The sequence below is a fragment of the Ambystoma mexicanum genome, chromosome 8 (genome assembly GCF_040938575.1).
Source record: "Ambystoma mexicanum isolate Mex_15411 chromosome 8, UKY_AmexF1_1, whole genome shotgun sequence".
Taxonomy (NCBI): Eukaryota; Metazoa; Chordata; class Amphibia; order Caudata; family Ambystomatidae; genus Ambystoma; species Ambystoma mexicanum.
The window spans coordinates 1,447,390,149-1,447,411,127 of NC_090929.1; the positions used below are offsets into that span (position 1 = coordinate 1,447,390,149).

General features: G+C 44.1%; 1 protein-coding gene across 5 annotated transcripts in view; it reads left to right on the plus strand.

Moving 5' to 3' along the window:
* Positions 1 to 20,979, plus strand: part of LOC138473098 (prominin-1-A-like) — a 1,012,351-nt gene that overhangs the window by 658,857 nt on the left and 332,515 nt on the right. For all 5 annotated transcript variants that reach the window (XM_069611612.1, XM_069611614.1, XM_069611613.1 and 2 more), the window contains one exon: positions 56 to 119. In XM_069611612.1, coding sequence (XP_069467713.1) covers positions 56 to 119 — 64 coding nt within the window. The remainder of the gene's footprint in view (positions 1 to 55; positions 120 to 20,979) is intronic.

Consider the following 20,979-nt stretch of genomic DNA (forward strand, 5'->3'; position numbering starts at 1 on the left):
GAGCTGCAAAAACAAGCCTTTTTATTTTGTTCTTTTCTCTTTTCTTGGGGTAAAGGCAAAGAACACACTGAGTAGTATCCCTCAGCAAGTTACTAACCAAACAAAGAGTACGGTTTCAGGTAACGTAGCATTTTCCCATTTGAATGCCCCTATGCACCCTTTTGGTTACTTATTATGTTCTTATCATCTCATTATCTAAGACCTATTTTTGTGGTTTCTGATTGTAGTAGTGCGAGTAGTGTTTCGAGCATGCAAGTTCTTGATTAACGCTGCGGCTCCAATACAGAATACCCTAATATCATATTTTGCTTCACCAATCAAAGCCATTGTCTTTGCAACTACTTACCATGGACAGTAACCATATGGACAGTATAGATGGCGTATCAGGTGACTGCCCTTAATGGTGATTGTCTCGCTAATTTAACTGGGACTATTGTTCGGGCGGAGTCCTATTTTTCGATGTTCCAATACACGTGGAATTCTTAAGAAGAATGTACCCATTGCCATAAACCAATTACCTTCACTTGACAGTGAAGTAGGACTAGCAGTGACGGGGAAAGACAATGTGGACACTCACTGAGATGGTGCAGTGATATGGGAGCTGTGATAGAATCTCATTTTCGAAGTTGGGAAGTAGAGTAAGAGTGAATTTGGGGGCGAGAGTGGCCAACTCCTACTTTGTAAAGCCAACAATAGAGGCAGTATAAGGAGTCTTCCCCTCCATTGAACAGTCAGATACAGAGTGAGAAAGAAATGGAACATTGTTTGTTTAGTAATTACTACCAGATGCAAACGCAGTTCACGATTCATACCCACAAGCAGGATTCATGCATGAAGCAAAATGTTGTACCCAACATGCATTCAGTGTCATGGTGGTTTCCAGGGCAATGAACACTGGGAGAACAGGGGCTTGGAGAGAAATGCAGCAGCACACACGGAGCAGAGATAGCCATGGAAGAAGCAGGCAGCCTCCTTGACAGGGCTGCCTGATTCCACAATCATAGCTCCCCTCTATGTAAAATCTCACCATGGTGCTGTGGGCTGCCCACCAAAATCCTGCACACAACTAACAGCACCTAGGGTAGGGCCAAACGCACATATGCAATTATTGAGTTCAGTTAATGATCCCACATAGGGTTCTTCGTTTTGCCCATTGTGGATAAAATCACACATGAGTGTAAGGCATAAAAAAGGCCAATCCCTGTCAGAAGCAAGGGCGAATTTGCAGCATGGCGTTTTTTGCAGGAGAGTGAGCTAGCAAGAGAAAGGGGATACAAATAGGGCGAGGAATGATATAGAGACAGATAATACCAGGTGGAGGTGAGAGAAGGGAGAGGAACAAGTTGGAGACGGCAAAGGAGGAATGAAAGAAGAGAAGAGGGAAGAGATGTTGGAGGAGGGAGGAAGGGAGCAGACCATCATAGCCGAAGGAAGAGAGCAGAAATTGGTGCCGAACAAACTAGATTACAGCATTCCTTGAAGTTCCCTGCAGCCTGCTCCCATATGGCTTTGCCTGAGTTTTTTGGCCAATCTTTGAGCCTTGGTTCTTGGTAAGGTTGCCGGTGCAAGATTGGTGGGTTAGCGGCCGATACAGCCATGGCAAGCTGTCTGGGAGCATGAGTGTTGGGTCTCTTGATTATCGCTTTGTATTTTGCATCTTTGCGGCAGCGGGAGTGGGTGTGCTGAAGTGGCCAGTATTGGGCATTGCTGGTTTACAGGGAGAGTACAGCCTCACAGCGGGTGGCTGTGATTTGCTCTGGTTGACCTTTGGCGGGCTGATTTCTGGCTCTGGTGATTATGGGGGAGGTGGGTGAGCTGGTCGTTGTTGCCAGAGGAGGTTGCTATCTTGGACCCTCCTGACTCTGGACACTTTCTTCTCCCTCCTCGACACTCATCGCGACACATCAGTAACTTCCCTTCACCCTGGAGCAGGCTCTCTTCTTGCCTATTTTTACATCTTAAAGGAAGGTACCCCTTCTTATAATAGCCCTATTAAGGTCCAACGCTTGGCCCACAATATGCTAGAAACCATTTAGCTATCTGTGGTTCGCCAGCATTGGATCTTTCATAGATTCAGATGCTTGAATATTCCCCGTCGTCAGACTGGGAATCCTTGGTGATAAAAAGAATTATAACATTTTTTTAATATACACACATTGCTACATAGAAATGCATGTAGATTATGGCCATTATGGCCTACAAGCCATTCTATTGTGTAGTCCCTCCACCTCACTTTGGTCCTTTATGACCCCAACCAATGAGGTGGCAAGGCTTAAGCTCTGCCCCAGGCAGCCATTTTCAGATTATTCACCGCAGTCTAATTGACACAGGGAATCCTCAAGCTCTCTGAGCTTTTTCGATTTTTCTTCTATTTTCACAGTAGTTTATATTTTTAATATACTCTACCACATTCCCCTGGCTTGGGGCTATCTACACTGGTTTTTGGGGTTTCAAAAAACTTTATTTTGACCCAGAATTCGTTCAGTGAACTTTCTTGTCAGATGGTTGAACTTCAGGCTACCAAGAAGCCTTCCCTATTCTGGGATTGCACAAGGTGCAGGAGAAAGGTGGTTTACATGAAAGACCCCCACGATCACTGTATATACTGTCTATATCCTCATGACATCCAGAAATGTCACATTTGCAAGTCTTTTTCAACTAAGACCCTACAAGACAGACATAGAAGCCTCTTCTGCATTTGGAAGCCAAGGGACTTTCTTCTGACGAGGAATCTGCGAAGACAGCCACTGTTCACTCCAGCAAATCATCTGAGAGGCAAACTTCTAAAAGAAGGGCCTCTTCATTGGAAAGGAGTTCCTCTCCCACTCCCAAGAGTAAAAGGAAGCTGGAAATTATACCTTTCCTACCTCCCCTGGACTCTACAAGCCATAAAATGAAGCATTCTACGGCAAAAACGACCTCCAAAGGTAAGGAGGAGTTTGCCAAAAACCAGGGGGGCAGTCGTCCACGGGGAAGCCGTCTATGCGTGGCAGTAAAGCTAGAGGCCCGTCGTCCACCAAGCCGTCGATGAAACCCTCATCGATGACCACCACGCGACAAACCGCATTGTCCACGACTAAGTCGGCGAGTTTATCATCCACAAAGCAATCGTCGACAAAGGAAGCTCATCATTCGCCCACGAAGCACTTGTCCACGAAGCACTTGTGGACAGATAAGGTCAAGCTACCGTCCACAAAATGTTCGTCCACACACTCGTCGACGGATGAAGGCAAGCTACCATCCACGAAATCTTCGACCACTGCTCCGTCGACGGCACTGCAAGCTTCTTTACTGACAGAAGAATTAGGGCCCAAAAAACGGCCCTTGCTGACGCCACTGTTACGCCATCCAATGAAGACCGTCTTCCTGAGTCTATAGAAGCGCCGCCACAGTTTGTAGACGCTCTTGAACCACAGGGAACACAATTATCTGCCTTAGGAGAAATGCCAGAGCTACCTGACGTCATCCTGCAGGAGGAGTTTTCAGACACTGAGTTTCTTGAAGAACAGCATTGTCTTACACCTAAGGAAAACAGCCCTCCTTGCAACCTACTGATCCTTATGATTCTGTGCTCATGTTATCAATGCAAAGGATGCAAAGGATCATTGAGGAGTTCAACAGACGTCAAAATGAAAAAAAGCAAGTCAGCTGTACCGAGGGAGCCATACCTACCGCAGAGAGATTTTTCACCTCAAGTAGGCCACAGAAAAGAGTGCGTTCACCTGAGCCACCGTGCAGGTCTAGGAGCAGGACACTCACTGCTTCACCAACAAGGGTCCCTTCTCCAGCATCGCCACACAGGACAAGATCTCCAGCTAGAGATCCAACGATTGTACCATCCTCTGTTTCGGTCTCAGACTGGCAGGGGGATCCTTTCAGAGAATTTTCTGAACCGGAAGAAGGCGAGATCACGTAAGAGCCTGATATAACGAATGGGACGATTACATTGTTGAAAAGCCCAGAAAGAAAGATTCTCTGGGTGGCTCTTCACCACCAAATGATCTAGTCTCTTTTCATACTATCATCGGCAAAGCCGCAGAATTGTTCCAGTTACAGGTCACATTGGAGGAGAAGAAGTCTGTGCTTTATGAGCACAGGGACAAACGTAGGAGAACTGGTACTACCATTCCTCTCCTCAACACCATTTTGGAGTCCGGATCCAAGATATTGGCCACACCCTTATCCACTCTGGCTCTAGTTTCCAGGCCTGAGAAAAAATACAAGGCTCCTGAGTCTGCACCTCTTTGTCTACGAGGTCATACAAAACCAGACTCGGTCATCACAGTAGCAGCTAGGAAAAAGTTGACCAATCCAGCATCACCTCTATCAGCCGCACCGGACAAGGACGGTCGCAAACTAGAGGCTATGGGCAGGAAAGTGTCAGCATCACTTACCATTAGATGGGGCAACGCGCTGGCCATGACAGCGAGATTTGACCGCAAGCTTTGCCTCTGCATGTCCAAGCTGGCCAAACAGCTACTTGTAGAACTCCAGGAAGAAACCAGGTTGATTATCGCCGATGGGGAAGCAGCTTTGGATCACATGATTGATGCAGCAGTCGATGTGGCAGAGTCAGGTTTCAGGCAGATGGCCCATGGCACAGTGCTGAGAAGCCCGGCCTGGATGAAGGCTACCAATTTCAGGCCTGAGGTCAAACTCAGATATTGGACATGCCCTTCGATGGTTAAGAACTCTTCCGGAAAAAGATCGATGACCACCTCAAAGGAATCAAAATGGACACGGCACTTGCCATCAGCTCTTTGAAAGATAAAGATAAGGATCGCCGGTCTTTTCGTCCTTTTCAAGGTTCTTCCTCAAAGTACAGAGGTTTTAACTGTCCTTCCTACGGTCAGAAGTCGCAAGGTAATGCATACCAGGACACCAAGTATCAGTTTTGAAACAAGTACGGCCAGAGAGGGAGGCGGGGCTCCGCTCAAGGGAAGTCACAGAGCAAACAAAACTGACAGTCCAGCTCCTCCCCCTCAACATCACACCCCGGTGGGGGAAAGGGTGAGCCAGTTCTTTCAACGCTGGCAGTCAATAACATCAGACAAATGGGTGTTACAAGTGGTCCGCGAGGGACACACCTTAGAATTTCTAGCCCAGCCCCCTTCCTTGCCCCCGACTCCGTGCAAGGTGCATATGTTAAAGCAAGTCATGTCTGAAATCCAGAAACTGCTGCACAAAGCAGCCATAGAGCCAGTACCTTACTCTCAAAGGGGGAAGGGTTTCTACTCCTGTTTCCTCCTCATCAAAAAGAAGAATGGTCAATGGTGACCCATCTTGGACCTGAGAGCGCTGAACAAATATATCAAGCGCATCAAATTCAAGATGATAACTTTGCAAGGAGTGCTCCGTTGGCTTGAAGATGCACGATTTCCTAGCCACTCTAGACTTGGAGGACGCATACTTCCATGTACCAATCCACCCAGCACACAGAAAATTCCTCAGGTTCACTGTGGGCGATCTTCATTTTCAATTTTGAGTGCCCACGTTCGGTCTGAGATCAGCACCGAGAGTGTTTACAAAACGCCTGGCACCAATAGCTGCGAAACTCAGGAGGACAGGAACAGAAGTCTTTCCATATCTGGATGACTGGTTGATAAGAGCAAGTTCCGCCTCAAGCGCACGCTTGGCAGTTTCAAAGACGGCAAATCTCCTAAGAGGGTTAGGTTTCTCCATAAACAATGCGAGGTCCTGTCCAGTTCCCAGCAAGACAGTTTATTTCCTGGGAGCCAAACTCGATACCAACATTCCCAGGGTGAGACCGTCGGCAGAAAGAGCAACAGCAATTCTCCGCTTGACCTCATGGTTCCTTGGGAGAGAAATGACATTGGTGCGCTCGTACAAATCCCTCCTGGGCATGATGTCCTCATGTATATTCCTCATACCAAATTGCAGGCTTCGCATGAGTCCTGTCCAGGAGGCACTGGACCACCAATGGAAACAAGCTCTTGGCTCTTGGAAGGACATCGTCCAGATTCCAACGACGCTGCACAAGGCTGTTCGATGGTGGAACACTCCGCAGAACCTTTTACAATGGATGCCATTTCAAGTACCAATGTCGACCCTTCTCTTGAGGACGGACGCATCTCTTTCGGGCTGGGGCGCTCATCTTGCGGACCTACAAACCAAGGGCTCCTGGTCCATCCAGGAGTCCCAACTCCACATCAATGTGTTGGAACTCAGGGCCATACAGTGGGCACTGAAAGCTTTCCTTCCATAGTAGCGGAGCAGCTACTCACTGTCCAGACAGACAATACGACCTCCATGCACTACACAAACAAGCAAGAAGGCACGAGGTCAGAGATCTTATCTCAAGAAGCTCAACTACTATGGGCATGGGCCTTGCATCACAGAGTCCAAATCAAGGCAGAACACCTTCCGGGAGTGGACAATGTCCTAGCGTACAAACTGAGCAGGGACTACACGTCTTCTCACGAGTGGAAGCTGGACGAGAAGGAAGCCCAACAGATCTTCGCCTTATGGGGCCATTCACATCTCGATCTTTTTGCCAACAGGGCCACCAAGAAATGCAGAATGTTCGCCTCCAGGTATTCAGAGTCAGTCAGTAGGAGACGCTTTCTTAGTGGATTGGATGGGGAAATTCCTATATGCCTCCCCCCCTTTCCCCTCATTTCCAGGATACTACGCAGACTGAAAGAGCAGAAGTGTTCTATGATCCTAATTGCACCGGACTGGGCACAGCAGGTCTGGTACTTGACCCTACAGCACCTGTCCCGGTGGCCCCCGATTTGCCTGAAAGCGCATCAGTATCCATTGACGCAGCAGAACCGCAAGGTCTTCCATCACGATCCAGCGAGCCTGTCTCTCAAGGCCTGGTTCCTGAGCAGGGTAAGCTGATGAATCTCAATCTGCCTGCGGAATGCTGGGATATAATCAGGACCTCAAGGGCTCCTTCTACACGCATCACCTACACTAGGAAATGGACTAGTTTTCCCAATTGGTGTGAGACGTAGGTTATTGATCCTCTCATCACTTCGGTTGAGCAAGTACTTGCGTACTTATTATACTTAGCCTAAGCAGGTCTTTCACTGTCTTCGATCAAGGTCCACCTATCAGCCATTACGGCATACACGACGGCCCCGGAGACGCAGTCCTTACTCTCCCTTCTGGCCGTCAATGGCTTCCTTAAAGGGCTATTGCGTACATACCCGCCTACGCCCATGCCGGTTCCAACCTGGAGCTTGAACAATGTGCTAACAACCCCCATGGAGCCTCCTTACGAGCCCATCCACAGGTGCGACATAAAACTCTTGACATGGAAAACGGCTTTCTTGATAGCCATTACTTCGGCCAGGAGGATCAGTGAGTTACAAGCCTTAACTTCTGAACCCCCTTTCACGTTGTTCCATAAGGACTGTTATTTTAAGACCACACCCTAAGTTCCTTCCGAAGGTAGTATCGGAAATGACGCTCATAGAACACATTGTCCTGCCAACTACCTTCCATAATCACTCCTCGGAAGCAGAACCAAAATTGCATTCTCTGGACATAGCAAGAGTATTAAAGTTTTATTTGCAAAGGACTAGGGAGTTCCTTTCTCCAAATAGACTGTTCATCGCCTTCTCTGGCCACACAAAGGGCCAGCATATTTCCAAACAAGGTCTGGTTCGCTGGGTTTCTTCTTGCATCACCCACAGCCATCAATCGAAAGGCGACCCCCTTCCCAAACCACCCTCCGCGCACTCCACCAGAGGGAGAGCGGCGTCAACAGCGTTCCACGCAGGGGTGGCCTTGAAGGACAAATGCAGAGCCGCCACGTGGAGCACTCTGCACACGTTCGCTAAACACTACTGCCTGGCTGAAGATACCAACAAAGAAACTGCTGTTGGACAGGCAGTGCTGCGCCACCTCTTTGCATAAGGTAGAACCAGCCTCCCTTTCCACCTTTCCCTGAGTATGTAACTGTTGTATTGCTGCATGGTAAAGGTTTGATCAGAGATATGTTTTCTGTATTATGCATATATGTATATGATGGTGGCATGTTTTTTAACTGCTTGGTATTATATTCAAGCAGTCTTAGTTACTTACCTGTAACTATATTTCTCCAGCATTGGTATATTTCATAGATTCACAAGCGCCCACCCGCCTCCCCTGAGAGGCTGCTCCTACGCTCAGCTTCCATCACGGTTCAAAATCTAAAGATGGCTGCCTGGGGCAGAGCTTAAGCCCTGCCACCTCATTGGTTGGGGTCATAAAGGACCAAGGTGAGGTGGAGGGACTACACAATGGAATGGCTCATAGGCCATAATGGACTATGTAAAGGCATTTCTATGTAGCAATGTGTGTATATTAAAAAATGTTAATAATTATTTTTATCACCGAGGATTCCCAGTCTGACGACGGGGAATATTCAAGCATCTGAATATATGTAAGATACCGATGCTGGATAAATACAGTTACAGGTAAGTAACTAAGACTTCCCATTTGGAATAGGCGTCCTGCAAGCTAAGTGTGGCAGAGTGTCTGGTGGCTCGAGGTATGAGGTTAATAGACCAGCGGCTACCAGATAAGACTTTATAATATCTAAATACTTTGTGATGAAATACTCTTTGGCACAAAATTATGGGCTACGCAGTCCCAGCATTGGACCCCAGTACCAGAGCCCATGACTCTCGCAATAAAGGACAGGCTCGGGAGGAGTTTAGGCACACAGCCTTTAATTACAGGTTTTTTCGTTTCTATCCCAACTTCTCTCATGTCCGAGCAACAGTCTAACCTGCCTCTCCATTCCCAATTCTGAACATAGGGACCATACTATATCACCCACAATAGATAACAACAACTCTTGCTAGACATGTATATAGATTTAACGAGAGCATCATTAAGAGGGGGAAAGTCTCTACCATCGAGCAGCGGAAATGAAAATATGATTGGAACAGATCTTTTGATTACTCTAGATTTCACAACTTTAGTTTCTTCCTCCGACTCCTTGAAATACTCGGACTCTGTTTTTCAATGACAGTATGCCAAGAATATTAGGAACGCAATCATTTCCAAGGTCAATGCTCTTATGGCCTTAACTGCAGCTACTGCAAAAGAGCAAGTGGATTTTAAAACAATCCTGGCAAAAATTGTTGATTTGGTCCTGGCAAATTCATCACCTGATGTGGTGGTTCGCCCCTTGCCGCCTCTGAAATCTTCAAATACCTTTCCTGTTTTAACAAAACAAAACAGGACAACACATTTAAAACTCTTGGTTTATGAGCTTAGTCCAGCCACGGAAAACCTGAGAGAAGAACCACAACAAGTGAAAATATAACGGGGCATCCATCGTCCACTTCCTACTTGGACTGGGACTATGAAGAGATACTTATTCCTCCTGTTTCTACAGAGCCAATTAACACTTCTGAGAGTCCCGTGTCTGCAATTACCGAATCTATCACTAACTTAAAGAATAAGAAACAAAAGGAGAGACAAAATTCGAAAAAACTAAAGGTGGCAAGCAAGTCCACCAACGAGTCTGTGATTGACAAAAGCCTTTATAAAGCAGGAAACCCTTATTCGAAGACCTTGCTAATCAACACACTCCCAGATTACTCTATTAGGCAGGTTCTACTTCATGGTTCTTTGGCCCAATGCCTGCATCTATCGCTGCCTGTTGACAAGGCTTCTCAGCCTTGTTCGTCAATGCAAGGTCCTACTGCCTCCAGCTCGCTCAACACAGTGTCACAAGTTCATCACCAGACGGCTGGATCGTTGCAAGAAACGAGTAATTGACACTGTCAAGACTATGCTAACTAATCAATCTGCCGTAAATCAGTCTCATCCTGCTAACTTTGCCGAACCTAGAGTTGCAGCTTTTCAGGTTGGGAGAAATTACATGGCGGATGAAGACATGTGTGCACTGGGAAAATGGGTAATTTTGGAGGAAAGTAATCGCTCTAATTACAGCCCTTTTCTAAATCGTACCCATCTTCCTGACCTTTTTAGTTGAATTAAGCATCTTAGTGTAATTTCTTTGCCCGACATGCTCCAAATAGAACTACCGGGGTTGGGTATCATCTCTAACTGGCCACTCATTCAATTTACCTCCCCATTAATGGTAGCACTTTTAAAATCAAATGTTCAGGTATTGGTGCAAATGGGCTTTTTACTGACTATCTGTCGTAAAACCAAGAATTTAGTCAAATGTTCGGACAGCCTTCAAACACAGAAAGAAACTACGCAGGCTGTAAACTCTTATGGCCCAGAGCATGTCACACTGCGTGCTTCTCAGCTTTCCGGTGAAATCTCCTCTGAAATTGCACACTGCATCCCAGAAAGGGTCCATAACAGGGTTAATTGACAGACTTTTAAAGATTGGTCTTTGACTTGGCTAACCTGGAACATGCAGGGTTATAGATCTTTTCTTACTCACCCCGCAGGTTATGCCATGATCCTGACCGCAGACTTGTTTATTTTACAGGAAGCATGAACGATTTGGTTATTTAATATTGATGGTTATATCCTACATAATTTAGCAATACCTTCCACAAGGGGCCATGCTATCTGCGGATTGGCTATTGGGATAAGGTCCCGATATCATTTGGAGCCTTTTTTGGAGTATAGCTCACCTTACCTTCTGTCAGCCATGAAAGTCCAACAGTCGGAACACGTATAATTAACGTTTATGACCCACCAACTGTTTCACACACAAAAAAATCGAGCATGTAATCAGTGAGATAATCAAACTATGGCATGTAAAACGACCCAAGGACTACATAGCTAGAAATTTAAATATAAATGATTTGCATTTGGATCATAATACCCTGGGTATTTCAGACCGTCAATGGAAACAGTTTTTAACGACGTAGGGCCTGGAATGTTTGCCCTTTAATTTACTAGGGCAAAAGGACTCTACTTGTACCTGGTCTAATGGTCACTTCTTCTTCTCACATTGATTATGTCATAGCTGATTCAGAAATGGCTAATCGATGTGGCTTAGTTAAAATTCAACTTATTATGGTGAGTGACCATGCTTCACTATCCTGGACAGTCAACATAACTGCCATGCACTGGTCCATTTTCAGAAACATAAATATAAGGGTTAACACGCAGAGTAACCGAATAATTTGGACCGGTGCGAAGATAACGGAGGTTAACCATACCTTGACTGCAAATCAAACTCAATTTGAGTTTTGGATGTTGCTGGAAGCTTGGGACATTGAGGTGCTGATAAAATAATTCATACACTACACTCATTTAGATAACAGCAACCCATTTGTTAAACCATGTAGTGTTCACTCCTCCCCATTTAACGCTCTGATACACCAACAGAAATTGGCATATCGCAAAGCTAGTGCTAATATTGGAGGATGTGCCATAATGTCTAGTAAAGAGAAAGAGACTAGTCTCACTAATTTAAAATAAGAATGGGCAGTGCCAGCAATAAACATTCTCTCAGAAATGTGAACTGGCAACTATTGCCTGGACTATTAAAAAACGAGGGACAAACGTAAATTCTGGTCTCGTTTCAATGATACTAAAGTGGCTTCTATTTCTATGGAATTAAATTCAGTTCCAGAATCCCTATGGAGATCATATATTGGGGAATTATACACTGTTTCAGAAGGTGATCACTTTAAGGTGACTTTATCTTCTGATAGATGGAATGCAGCATCCTTGGGATGACTTTGATGCTCTTACTATAATCATGGGTAATCTCAAGCCCTCATGAGCTCCCGGGCCAGTTTTTGGCAAAAGTATTACTAAATATTTTTAACGCAATAGAGAACAGTGCAATTATTCCTAATGGAATACTCATCCCAGTATTCAAAAAAGGTGATAGGCTTGATCCAGCAAATTACCACTTGTTGGCAATGCTGGAGTCGTGGCAAAAGATTTTTGCCACCATCTTACTAAAAAGGCTCACAAAATGGGCTGAAGATAGGGGTCTGTTAAAGCCGTTTCAGGCAGGTTTTAGAAAGATGTATAGCACGATCAACAATATTTCTACTATTCAATACATGATGGCAGAAGCAACTCGAGGTACAAAAAATATCTTGAATTGTTATGTTGACTATAGGAGGGCCTCTGAGGTGGTTTCACGATCATTACTATGAAACAAGCTAGAGTCCTGGGGGATTGATTTGCAATTATTATATTTTATAAAGTCCCTATTTATGAACACATCAGTTACTGTTCGTTTGAGCCAAGCCGGCAAACTGAGAAAATGGAGAGACTGGGGGTCATAATATAGAGACATTGCTGGAAATCTACTGCATTAACATTGTCCCTAGCTTGCTTTTTGGCCTTCCAGTACTTTCACACACATATTCGCTGGCTAGATAAAATTGAGGGAATCATGTTACATTCTTCAATCAATCGTCCTTCCCTCTACACCAGTAGAAGTTTTAAGACTAGAATTTGGTTTAACTTCACTAGTTTCGATATGGTCAACACAAAGCACTCTGCTTTATCTTAAGATAGCCCCAGCTGCTGTAAATTCTTATGAACTACAGAGAATTATTGGCTAGAATTGACGACATTGGCACCAACAACACATTTGTTTCTGAACTACTGCGGACTGCTGTAAATTACATGACAATATTAAAAATGTTACCCGAAGACGCACCAACAACCCCTAATATTGAAGTGATTGTGAAGAACAAATCGAAGAATTGGGACTAAGTTTGTAACATTGAAAAACGCTCTAGTATGAAGAGATATAAAGAATGTATTTGTCTCATGTTATGTAAAAATACTTTCATGTTTTTTAATGGTTTTTTAAACTGAATAAAGCTATGTACAACACACAGAGTATTCAAGCCAAAGCTTCATATCAAATACTCCACAATCCTACCTCACTAAACTCTGCTCAATTGAACTAAAGCGTTTTATCTTACAATTGCACCTAAATCTTCATCATACATGGGAATGTGTTGGGGCATGTATGAGAATCCTGTTGGAGGATCGCCTATTCCATCTTTGTGGAAAAAACATTGAGACAAATCACCACGTACTATCCTCCTGCTGTATACTAAAACATGAATATATTAGGGGTTATAGTAACTTTGTTAAGCACCTCAACCATATCGAATCTGACCAATTTTGGAGCATGTTAGTTTGAGCCAATTCAGTAGTACTAACGGCAGCAGCCCATAACATCTGGACAGGAGCTTTCAAGCTGTTTGAATAATGTTTTGCTTTTATATACATTTTTGTGCATTCTATTTGGATATTAATGGGTATATGCTAATCATGTCATTGTGACGTAATTTTATTGCTTATTTTTCTTAATTCTTTATTTTATTGTGTATTTATTTGCTAGCTTAATAGTCAAATGCACAATAAAGAAAACAAAAAAGAGAAAAGGTATCAGGAATAACGGGAGAAACGGTGAAGGGTATAAGAATCATTATTGGAATGCTTGTACTCAGCACAGTCAAGAGAGAAAACATAGCAAGAGTGAATTGGAGTCATTATTGAATGCTCATACTCGTCACAGTCAAGAGGGAGAAAACATAAGAGTAAATAAGAATCATTGCTGGAACAATCCTACTAGTCGCAGTCTACAGAGGAGTGTTGTACAGCCAGTACAAAGAGAAAGAGAAATACTCTGAGAATGACCCAATTCATGATAATTCACATCAAGAAAGAGTAAGTGAAAGAAAAGAACAGGTTATAAAATAGAAACCTGAGAACAAGTGAAACTTTGTAAAGAAACCTCCCAAAAAAGAGAAGATGGAAATCAAAGACTCTGAACTATTCAACAAGCTAAGAAATAACATAGAAGGAAAAGATAGTTGTTGGATGAGTTTACCAGGTGAGGAGAAAAGGATCAACCCTTAAGAAACAAAGGTCCATAACCATAATAACGGAACTGTACGAACTGATCAAAGTGATCAGTAGAGACTATTTAAAGATCATTTATTGAAAAGTGGCTGAGAGATAAGTCAACCAACATCAGGAGAAGGGAGACATTCTCCTTACTTTAAGTTAAGAATAGTGGTAGGGTCAGTTAGGTTAGATTTGAAGAATGGACGGTTTCAGTTATATACATTCACTGACGACTGACAAGCACCTTAGCTTGTTTTGTTAGGTAGGTACGCCTTGTAGAATAGGGAAGATAGGCTTTATTCATAGTCTTTAATAAACATAACAGCAAAATGTCTAATCCGAATCTGTCTCCTCCTTCTGACCTACCACACTAGCAAGGGGCCATAATCTGGATCTAGCAAGCTTGGTAAGCCCACCACAGATAATAAAGGAGACTTGGCAATGTGGGAAATTACTACGAGTTAAACAGGATAGCTATGGGCCAAAATTAAATCTAGCATGACTGGCAAGCTCACCAGGGAAATAAAATAAGAATTACCATGAGATCATGAGCTATTTGTGGCATTGTGAAGTAGATTCCGAAGGCTATTGGAGAAGTCCCACTTAAGAACTACAGACAAGCTTGTGCTGAGAAGAATCCCTGAGCCTGTGAAGCCAGAGGCTCACTTTCAATGTGAGAGTGTTCCCTGATAAGCCGAGCCTGCCAGGGAGGTCCTGTCTGTGAATTGAGATGGAGACCTTCTCAGCAAGTGAGATATCACCCTTGTAGGGGGTTATAATGACAATGGATTGAAAATATACCCAGGATAAATGGGGAAGAAATAGACTGTCATCAGCAAGTCACGTGCCTCTAGCACAAGAGGGCTATCCTTTGCCCAGAGACTTAGTTGTGTTTGAGGGTTGCTGGAACCAAAATCCACAGATCTTGCACAGTCTGGGTGGATCGAGATTGCGAAGCAGCATGATGGGTGACCGAACTTTCAGTCGAAGGTGATGTTGGGGCATTCACAGGTGGTCGAGTCAACTATTCGCAAGACAGTAACAGAAATGCCTGTTGCATCTCGTTATACAGCAACAATTAGGAAACGTCACAAATGCTACCTGCCTTCACATTTGCCTCTCAGGTCCATTTGCCACCCATACACTTCGCCTTTGCCTCCCATACGCCTTCACCTTTCGCCTCTCATACACCTTTGCACCTTTGCCTCCTATACGCCAATGCTTCGCCAAGCCACAAACCCACAAACAATGTTTGATATATGAGCCTAGCTCAAGAGCAGTACAACAGGATTGTGCCAGAATTAGCCTTGCCATTTTATACAATAATGCAGTACTGTTGGTGGGAGAGAGGGTTTTTGATTAATCTGGCAGGTATTGTTGAAAGAGCCATGTTTTCAGTTTTTTGCAGCGTTGGAGGATGGTAGGGGCATTTTGAGCCTCTCCCAGATTGAGTTCCAGATGTCTAGGGCAGGAGAAGGACAGCTTGTGAGTCTTTTCCTTGCGAGCTAGCCTTGACTCCAACCGTTTTTCTACATGAGGTGCGCAGAGTCTCCAGAGGTGTGCAGTTTAGCCACCAAGTTTGTTGGTTTTCCGTTTGAGATTGTTTTGTAGTTTATATATGCAGTTTCAAATATGATCCTGGCATGGAGGGGAATTCAGTGAAGCGTGTGAAGTGTTTCAGAGATACAGTTGAATTTGCGGGCACTAATAATGGTTCCGGTTGCATAGTGGTTTGCTGCTTTGAGGGGGGGTCTAAATGTGCAGCGGAAGCCCACTGAGGGAATTTCCCCCATTGATGTGTGAGAAAAAGAGGGCTTGGACCACTGTATGAAATTCATCTGGAGAATGAAGGGTTTGATTTTGCAGAGTTTGTGGATCTGTAAACATGCGGTTTGCGCCTCTTTGGCTAAGTACTTTTGAAAGGAAAGGCTACTGTCAACAATGAAGCTCAGGGATTTGGCTGAGTTTTACAGCTGATGGATATATCCTTCCAGGCACAAGTCATCTAGCCATTGGTGTACAAGTTGTTGGTTAGAGAACATATGCGGTCTTGGTCGGATTCAGTTTAATGTACGCGTTTGACATCCATGTTTGGATAGTAGCCACGCAATCACAGAGGTGAGCAATGTCCTGGGGGCCACTGACTGGAGGGCTATGTTTAGGAACATTCCCAAGGGTTCCATGTTAGATGATTGGGAAGAGAATGGAACCTTGGGGGACTCCACACATGACTAGGAGTCAGTTGGATCTGAATGAGCCCATCTGTATGACATGGTGACTACCGGATAAGTAGGAGGCAAATAATTTTAGGCCTGTTCCAGAGAAGCCCATTCTGTCAGCGAGAGAGGAGTATTTGTTGATGAATTGTGTTGAACGCAGCTCAGAGGTGAAAGGGGACTAGGTGACAGGAGTTCCCAGTGTCAGTGATTCTGAGCACATCGTTCACCACTTGGATGGTTGCAGTCTCAGTGCTTAATTGGGGTGGAAACCAGACTAGCATTCGTGGAGGAGGTCAAGCTGGTCGATTTTGGCAAGTAGTTGGGTCGCAACTACTTTCTCAATAAACTTTGCAATGAACGGAAATCTTGGGATGGGTCGGTAGTTGGCTAAGTCCTCTGGGTCAAGCAATGTGTGTTTTAGAAGGAGTTGTGTGAGAAATGTCTTCAACATGTCTGGGAATGCACCTTCACTCAGGGAGGCGTTCACATTACTGAGGAGTGTATTAATTGCTGAGCCAGTCTCAGGGGTTGCCTTTTCAGTCCCAGGTGTTGTCTTTGTACTTGGAACCTGTGGGTGAATTCTGCAAGTGGTCTGTGAGTTAAACACACACACTTGAAGTCATCCTGCACAGATTATTTGAACAGCAGCGGATCTTTGGGATCTGTTGCATATTAAAGTTAACATATTTTATCCTGCAGTTAAATGAACACCATTGATTAAAAAAGAATGTATAAACATTTTGCAAAAGACACAAGGTGAAAGTGCAAAAAGTACTAAAGCGTCTACAGCACCAAAGCATTCAAATACAGTACATGATCAATACAACCAGCAATTCATACTACTCAATTAAAACATACAAATATTCTACTAGAAACACTCCACTCACACAACAACCAACCAAAAATATTACTCATACACAACTAAATGACATTCTAAAATACTATGTGAACTAAATGTGCAAACAACGCCTACATGTGCTGTTATGAGTGGCCAAACTTCTAAGATGAATTTGACCAGGAAGATGACAGGAGGCTCAGGGACGTCATTTGGGGGTCGCCAGGGGTCACAGGTGCAACTCCTGAGGTCTCCCTTGCTACCCCTGTGGTCTCCCTTGCTACCCCTAAAAGAAAAAACATGTAATTGATGCATTTTTAAAAAAAAATGCAAGCTCCTTTGCTGTGGCAGCGCCATACGGCTCTTTTTCTGGAGTGGTTGGCTTTCTTGTTCTGACTCTTTAAAAAGAAACAGGGGTTCCAGAAATGTACCACTTTGAGCAGTGACCCTAAATAAGAAAGAATAGGAATAACACATAGTTTGTCTTTCTGGAATTGTATACAGTAATTCTAAACTCATTAAAGTCTGTTCTTAAACACCTCAACTCAGCCTTTCATCCTTCTAAGGTCGATAAATTAGTACCCGCACAGATTGGGTTATAGTATATGTATATTTGTTCTATATAAACTGCTTAAGCTTAAGTGATATATAATAACACATCAATATACTTTTGACATCTGCTTGCATTCACACTGATTTGATAATATGGGCCAATACACACTGATATTAATGATACATATGGTGATCCATTCTTGTATGAAATGTATATCACATTATAGTGATATCATATCCATGTTTTTCATAGTGTACCTAGGAACGATGCTATGTGATGCCACTTCCTGTTTTGTCAAGGGGTGAAAGGTTGTATTTCATCACTTCCCGTGATGTAACTTCAGGGCAGGGTCAAATTACATAACTTCCTGTGATGTCATCAGAGGTCAATGGTCATGCTATGTCACTTCTGCTACCCCAGGCATTTTGGTGAAAAGACGTCCCTGAGGAGGTTACACTAAAGCGGGTATCACTAGTTTCCCCACTTCCTTCCTCTTGATCAGGGTTCTGCTCTTCCAGCTCCAATCCCTCTCTCCCCCCTGGTGTCTCGCCCCAGGTTTCACTCCCACAAAGCTTTTTCCTCCATTATACCTTTCTAGCGGTTACCCTTTTTGTCTTCAGCTCTACTAACCTCTCTTCACCAAATGCCCCCTTATACCTCTCTGTATTACTATCTCCCCTAGTCCATTACTGGTCTTCATTGTCTCCTCGCCACCTCCTCCTACTCCTTTGTTGAGATTACCCACATTTCCCCCTTCACTTCTTTCTTATAGCTTTGCTTTCAGCATCCATACGTTTCTCTACTACTCCACCTTATTCAACTCCTCCCCTACCCGCTTTGCATCACTTTCCTCTATAGCCTGTCCTCTCCTCATTATTCTCTCATCCCTATATTCTTTCACCAACAGCCTCTTCTCTTAACCTTTTCGCACCTGGGGGCCTCTCTTCACCCCATTGGGCCCCTCTGCTACACCTCATACGATATTCCTATTATCTTCCATCTCTACCAATTTCTCCACCACTTTGTGTACCTTCTGTAACCCTTTGGGCACTTCCATTATTAGAATTATGGTTGCTCTATTTACTTATTACTCTCTCACCTACATCACCCATTTGGGCACCTTCTCCTGACCACCAAGGTTTTTCCCTTCTCCCCTATCTCTGCCACTTTCTTGACCCTCCTTTTCCCTAACCTCCTGGATTCTCCTCCCAGCCCACTGGAGCTATTGGCTCACCACCGTTTGGGCCTGCCTTTTCCCAGCCTCCTAGTTCCTCCATGCAAACTCCTGTCTCCTCCTTACCCCAGCCTTCTAAGACTCCTGTCTCCTGCTCTCCCCAGGCTTTTGGATCTCAGATCCAATGTTCTGCAGGCTCTACAGTCTCACATCGAATGATCTACAGCCTTCTAGCAACTCAGATCCAGTGTTCTGCCTCCTGTGCTCTACAGGCTGCAGGGGCTCGGCTCCAGTCTCCTGCTTCAGCTCCTTCTCCGACGTCTTCTCTCCCAGCTGCACCAAATGAGCCCTTTCTCCTACCTCCACCACCTATTTGCTGAGCCTTTGAGGTTTTATATAGCGTTGTCCCCTCCTTCAACCTACCTCTGGTGGAATGGGAATCGGGTGCATTAGATTGGCATAGGGAACTTGGGAATCATAGTTCACTGAGCCTGGATGACTCTGAACGCTAGCTTTGACACCCATGTCCACCATATTGGAGTTCCTAATTCTATCTTTTCTTTTATGTTGCCGGCTGACTGTCACAGGAAATGCTTTGTCGAGTTAATGCCCCCCTCTTTCTTTTGATGGATTCTGGTGTGGTTTCAGAACCTGCACAAGGGGAACTAAGCAAACAGGTGTCGCTGAATCTGCAGAAAGGCTGCTTCCTTAATTTTCTTAGAGACCAGAGTAACTACACTTATCCTGTGAAGAGGTGCACCTGCTTTCAAAGGTGTGGCATGATGGGGTCAGCTGTAGGATCGTCCCTGTGGTGGACCACGGCTCAGTGTCACAGCGCCTGTGGCACCTGGCCCCTTTGTTGCAGGAGACACTGCAAACTTTGGTCTTAACTTTACTCAAACCCCAGTGTTGTAAACAGATAAATATCATTGTTTAAAGACTGATTTGTGTCTCAAGTCGACTGATTTGTGTCTCAAATCCTTTGTTGTCCCCTCACTGTGTGGTAGAGAATTCTAAGTTGTCGGAATGAGAAATATTATGTAAAGACATTCAACATGAATGTATTAAATGTACATTTCTTTCATACAGTTTGGATATTTTGGAAACCAGGCAAGATGTTGCTGGCTATATTTTGCTCTTCGGTAAACCCACAATCAACAATCCTATTGTTGGTATAGCTGTAGGACTAAGACTTCTGACAACTGTACAGTGTAACCAGGAAAAGGTTAGGGAAGTGAAAGGCAAATGACTTGCACAATTGTGTGAGCTGGGAGAATCGTGTGACTCATTAATGATTTCTGCAAGTCACCATAGATTGCTATAAAGTTTGATTGCTTGCATAAAGCCACCTTTATACAATAATGGTTTCCTTATTTACATTACTCATGCTTCTGAGCACAATGTTGCCGTTGGTGGTTGGAGAAGGACCTTGAAGTATAGATAGCCAACTGTGTTTACAATTTAAACATATCTCCTGGCGGCATACCGTTTGTATTTACCTTTGAGTTAGACAGACAGGCTTGGAGGATAGCTCGTGTTATGTTCATAACAGGTATAGAATTTGCCCAAACCAAATAATGGTATCTTGGTCATTACTTATGTAAAGTTCCTTTGGGAATTTTAGAAGTCCAGAGAAAGTTAAACATATGCCAAATAAATGGAGCCAAGACTTCCTGAAATTACAGTGTTTAAAATATGACTTCCAGTTCTAGAGCCTCAGATGTTTTCTTAAACCTGCTGAAGGTACTTTTATTTTCCTTGCACGTCATCTGCAGTCCCTCCATCGACCTTTCGTGGCCAGATTTAGACTTTTACAAATCCAGCTGAAATCAGTTTTTATTTTTGCTTCTGGACTTTTTTCTCATTAACATCTAAAAGTGTAAACCTGGACATATTTGGTTTCCAAAAAACATGAAGTGATTTTAAAGTATTTAGGCTTAGCTTTATGACTTCCTGTCCCAAGACTTTAACCAAACCACTAGTCATAGTGCCGGTTTGACTATCAGAGCCTCGCTCTGAGTGTTCTTTTAGGCAACGATCTGGTCTTGAAGTTATTCTGAATATCTTTTCTGTCCTCTGAGGCACCAATTGAATGAAAAGAGTGGAGGCCTAATAAAACATGGCACAGTGAAGCCTGGCAGAGTATAGGGGTCTTAAGGAGAGCATAAGAAGGAACCAGATGTGTTGGAGGCCCAGTGTGGTGTTATTCCTAAAAGGGGAACGTAGGGCTTGAATATAACAGGCTAATGTACAATATTCAACGCATCAAGATCTACAATTTTTGGACCAGGTAGCCGTGAAGTAATCGTGAAGCGAATGTTGCAACATCAACAAAGAGTTGCAATGGGTGAACTATGTACAATTCATTTCATGGTCAAGGTGGGAGAGGATTGATAGCACTGTGGTCATGGCA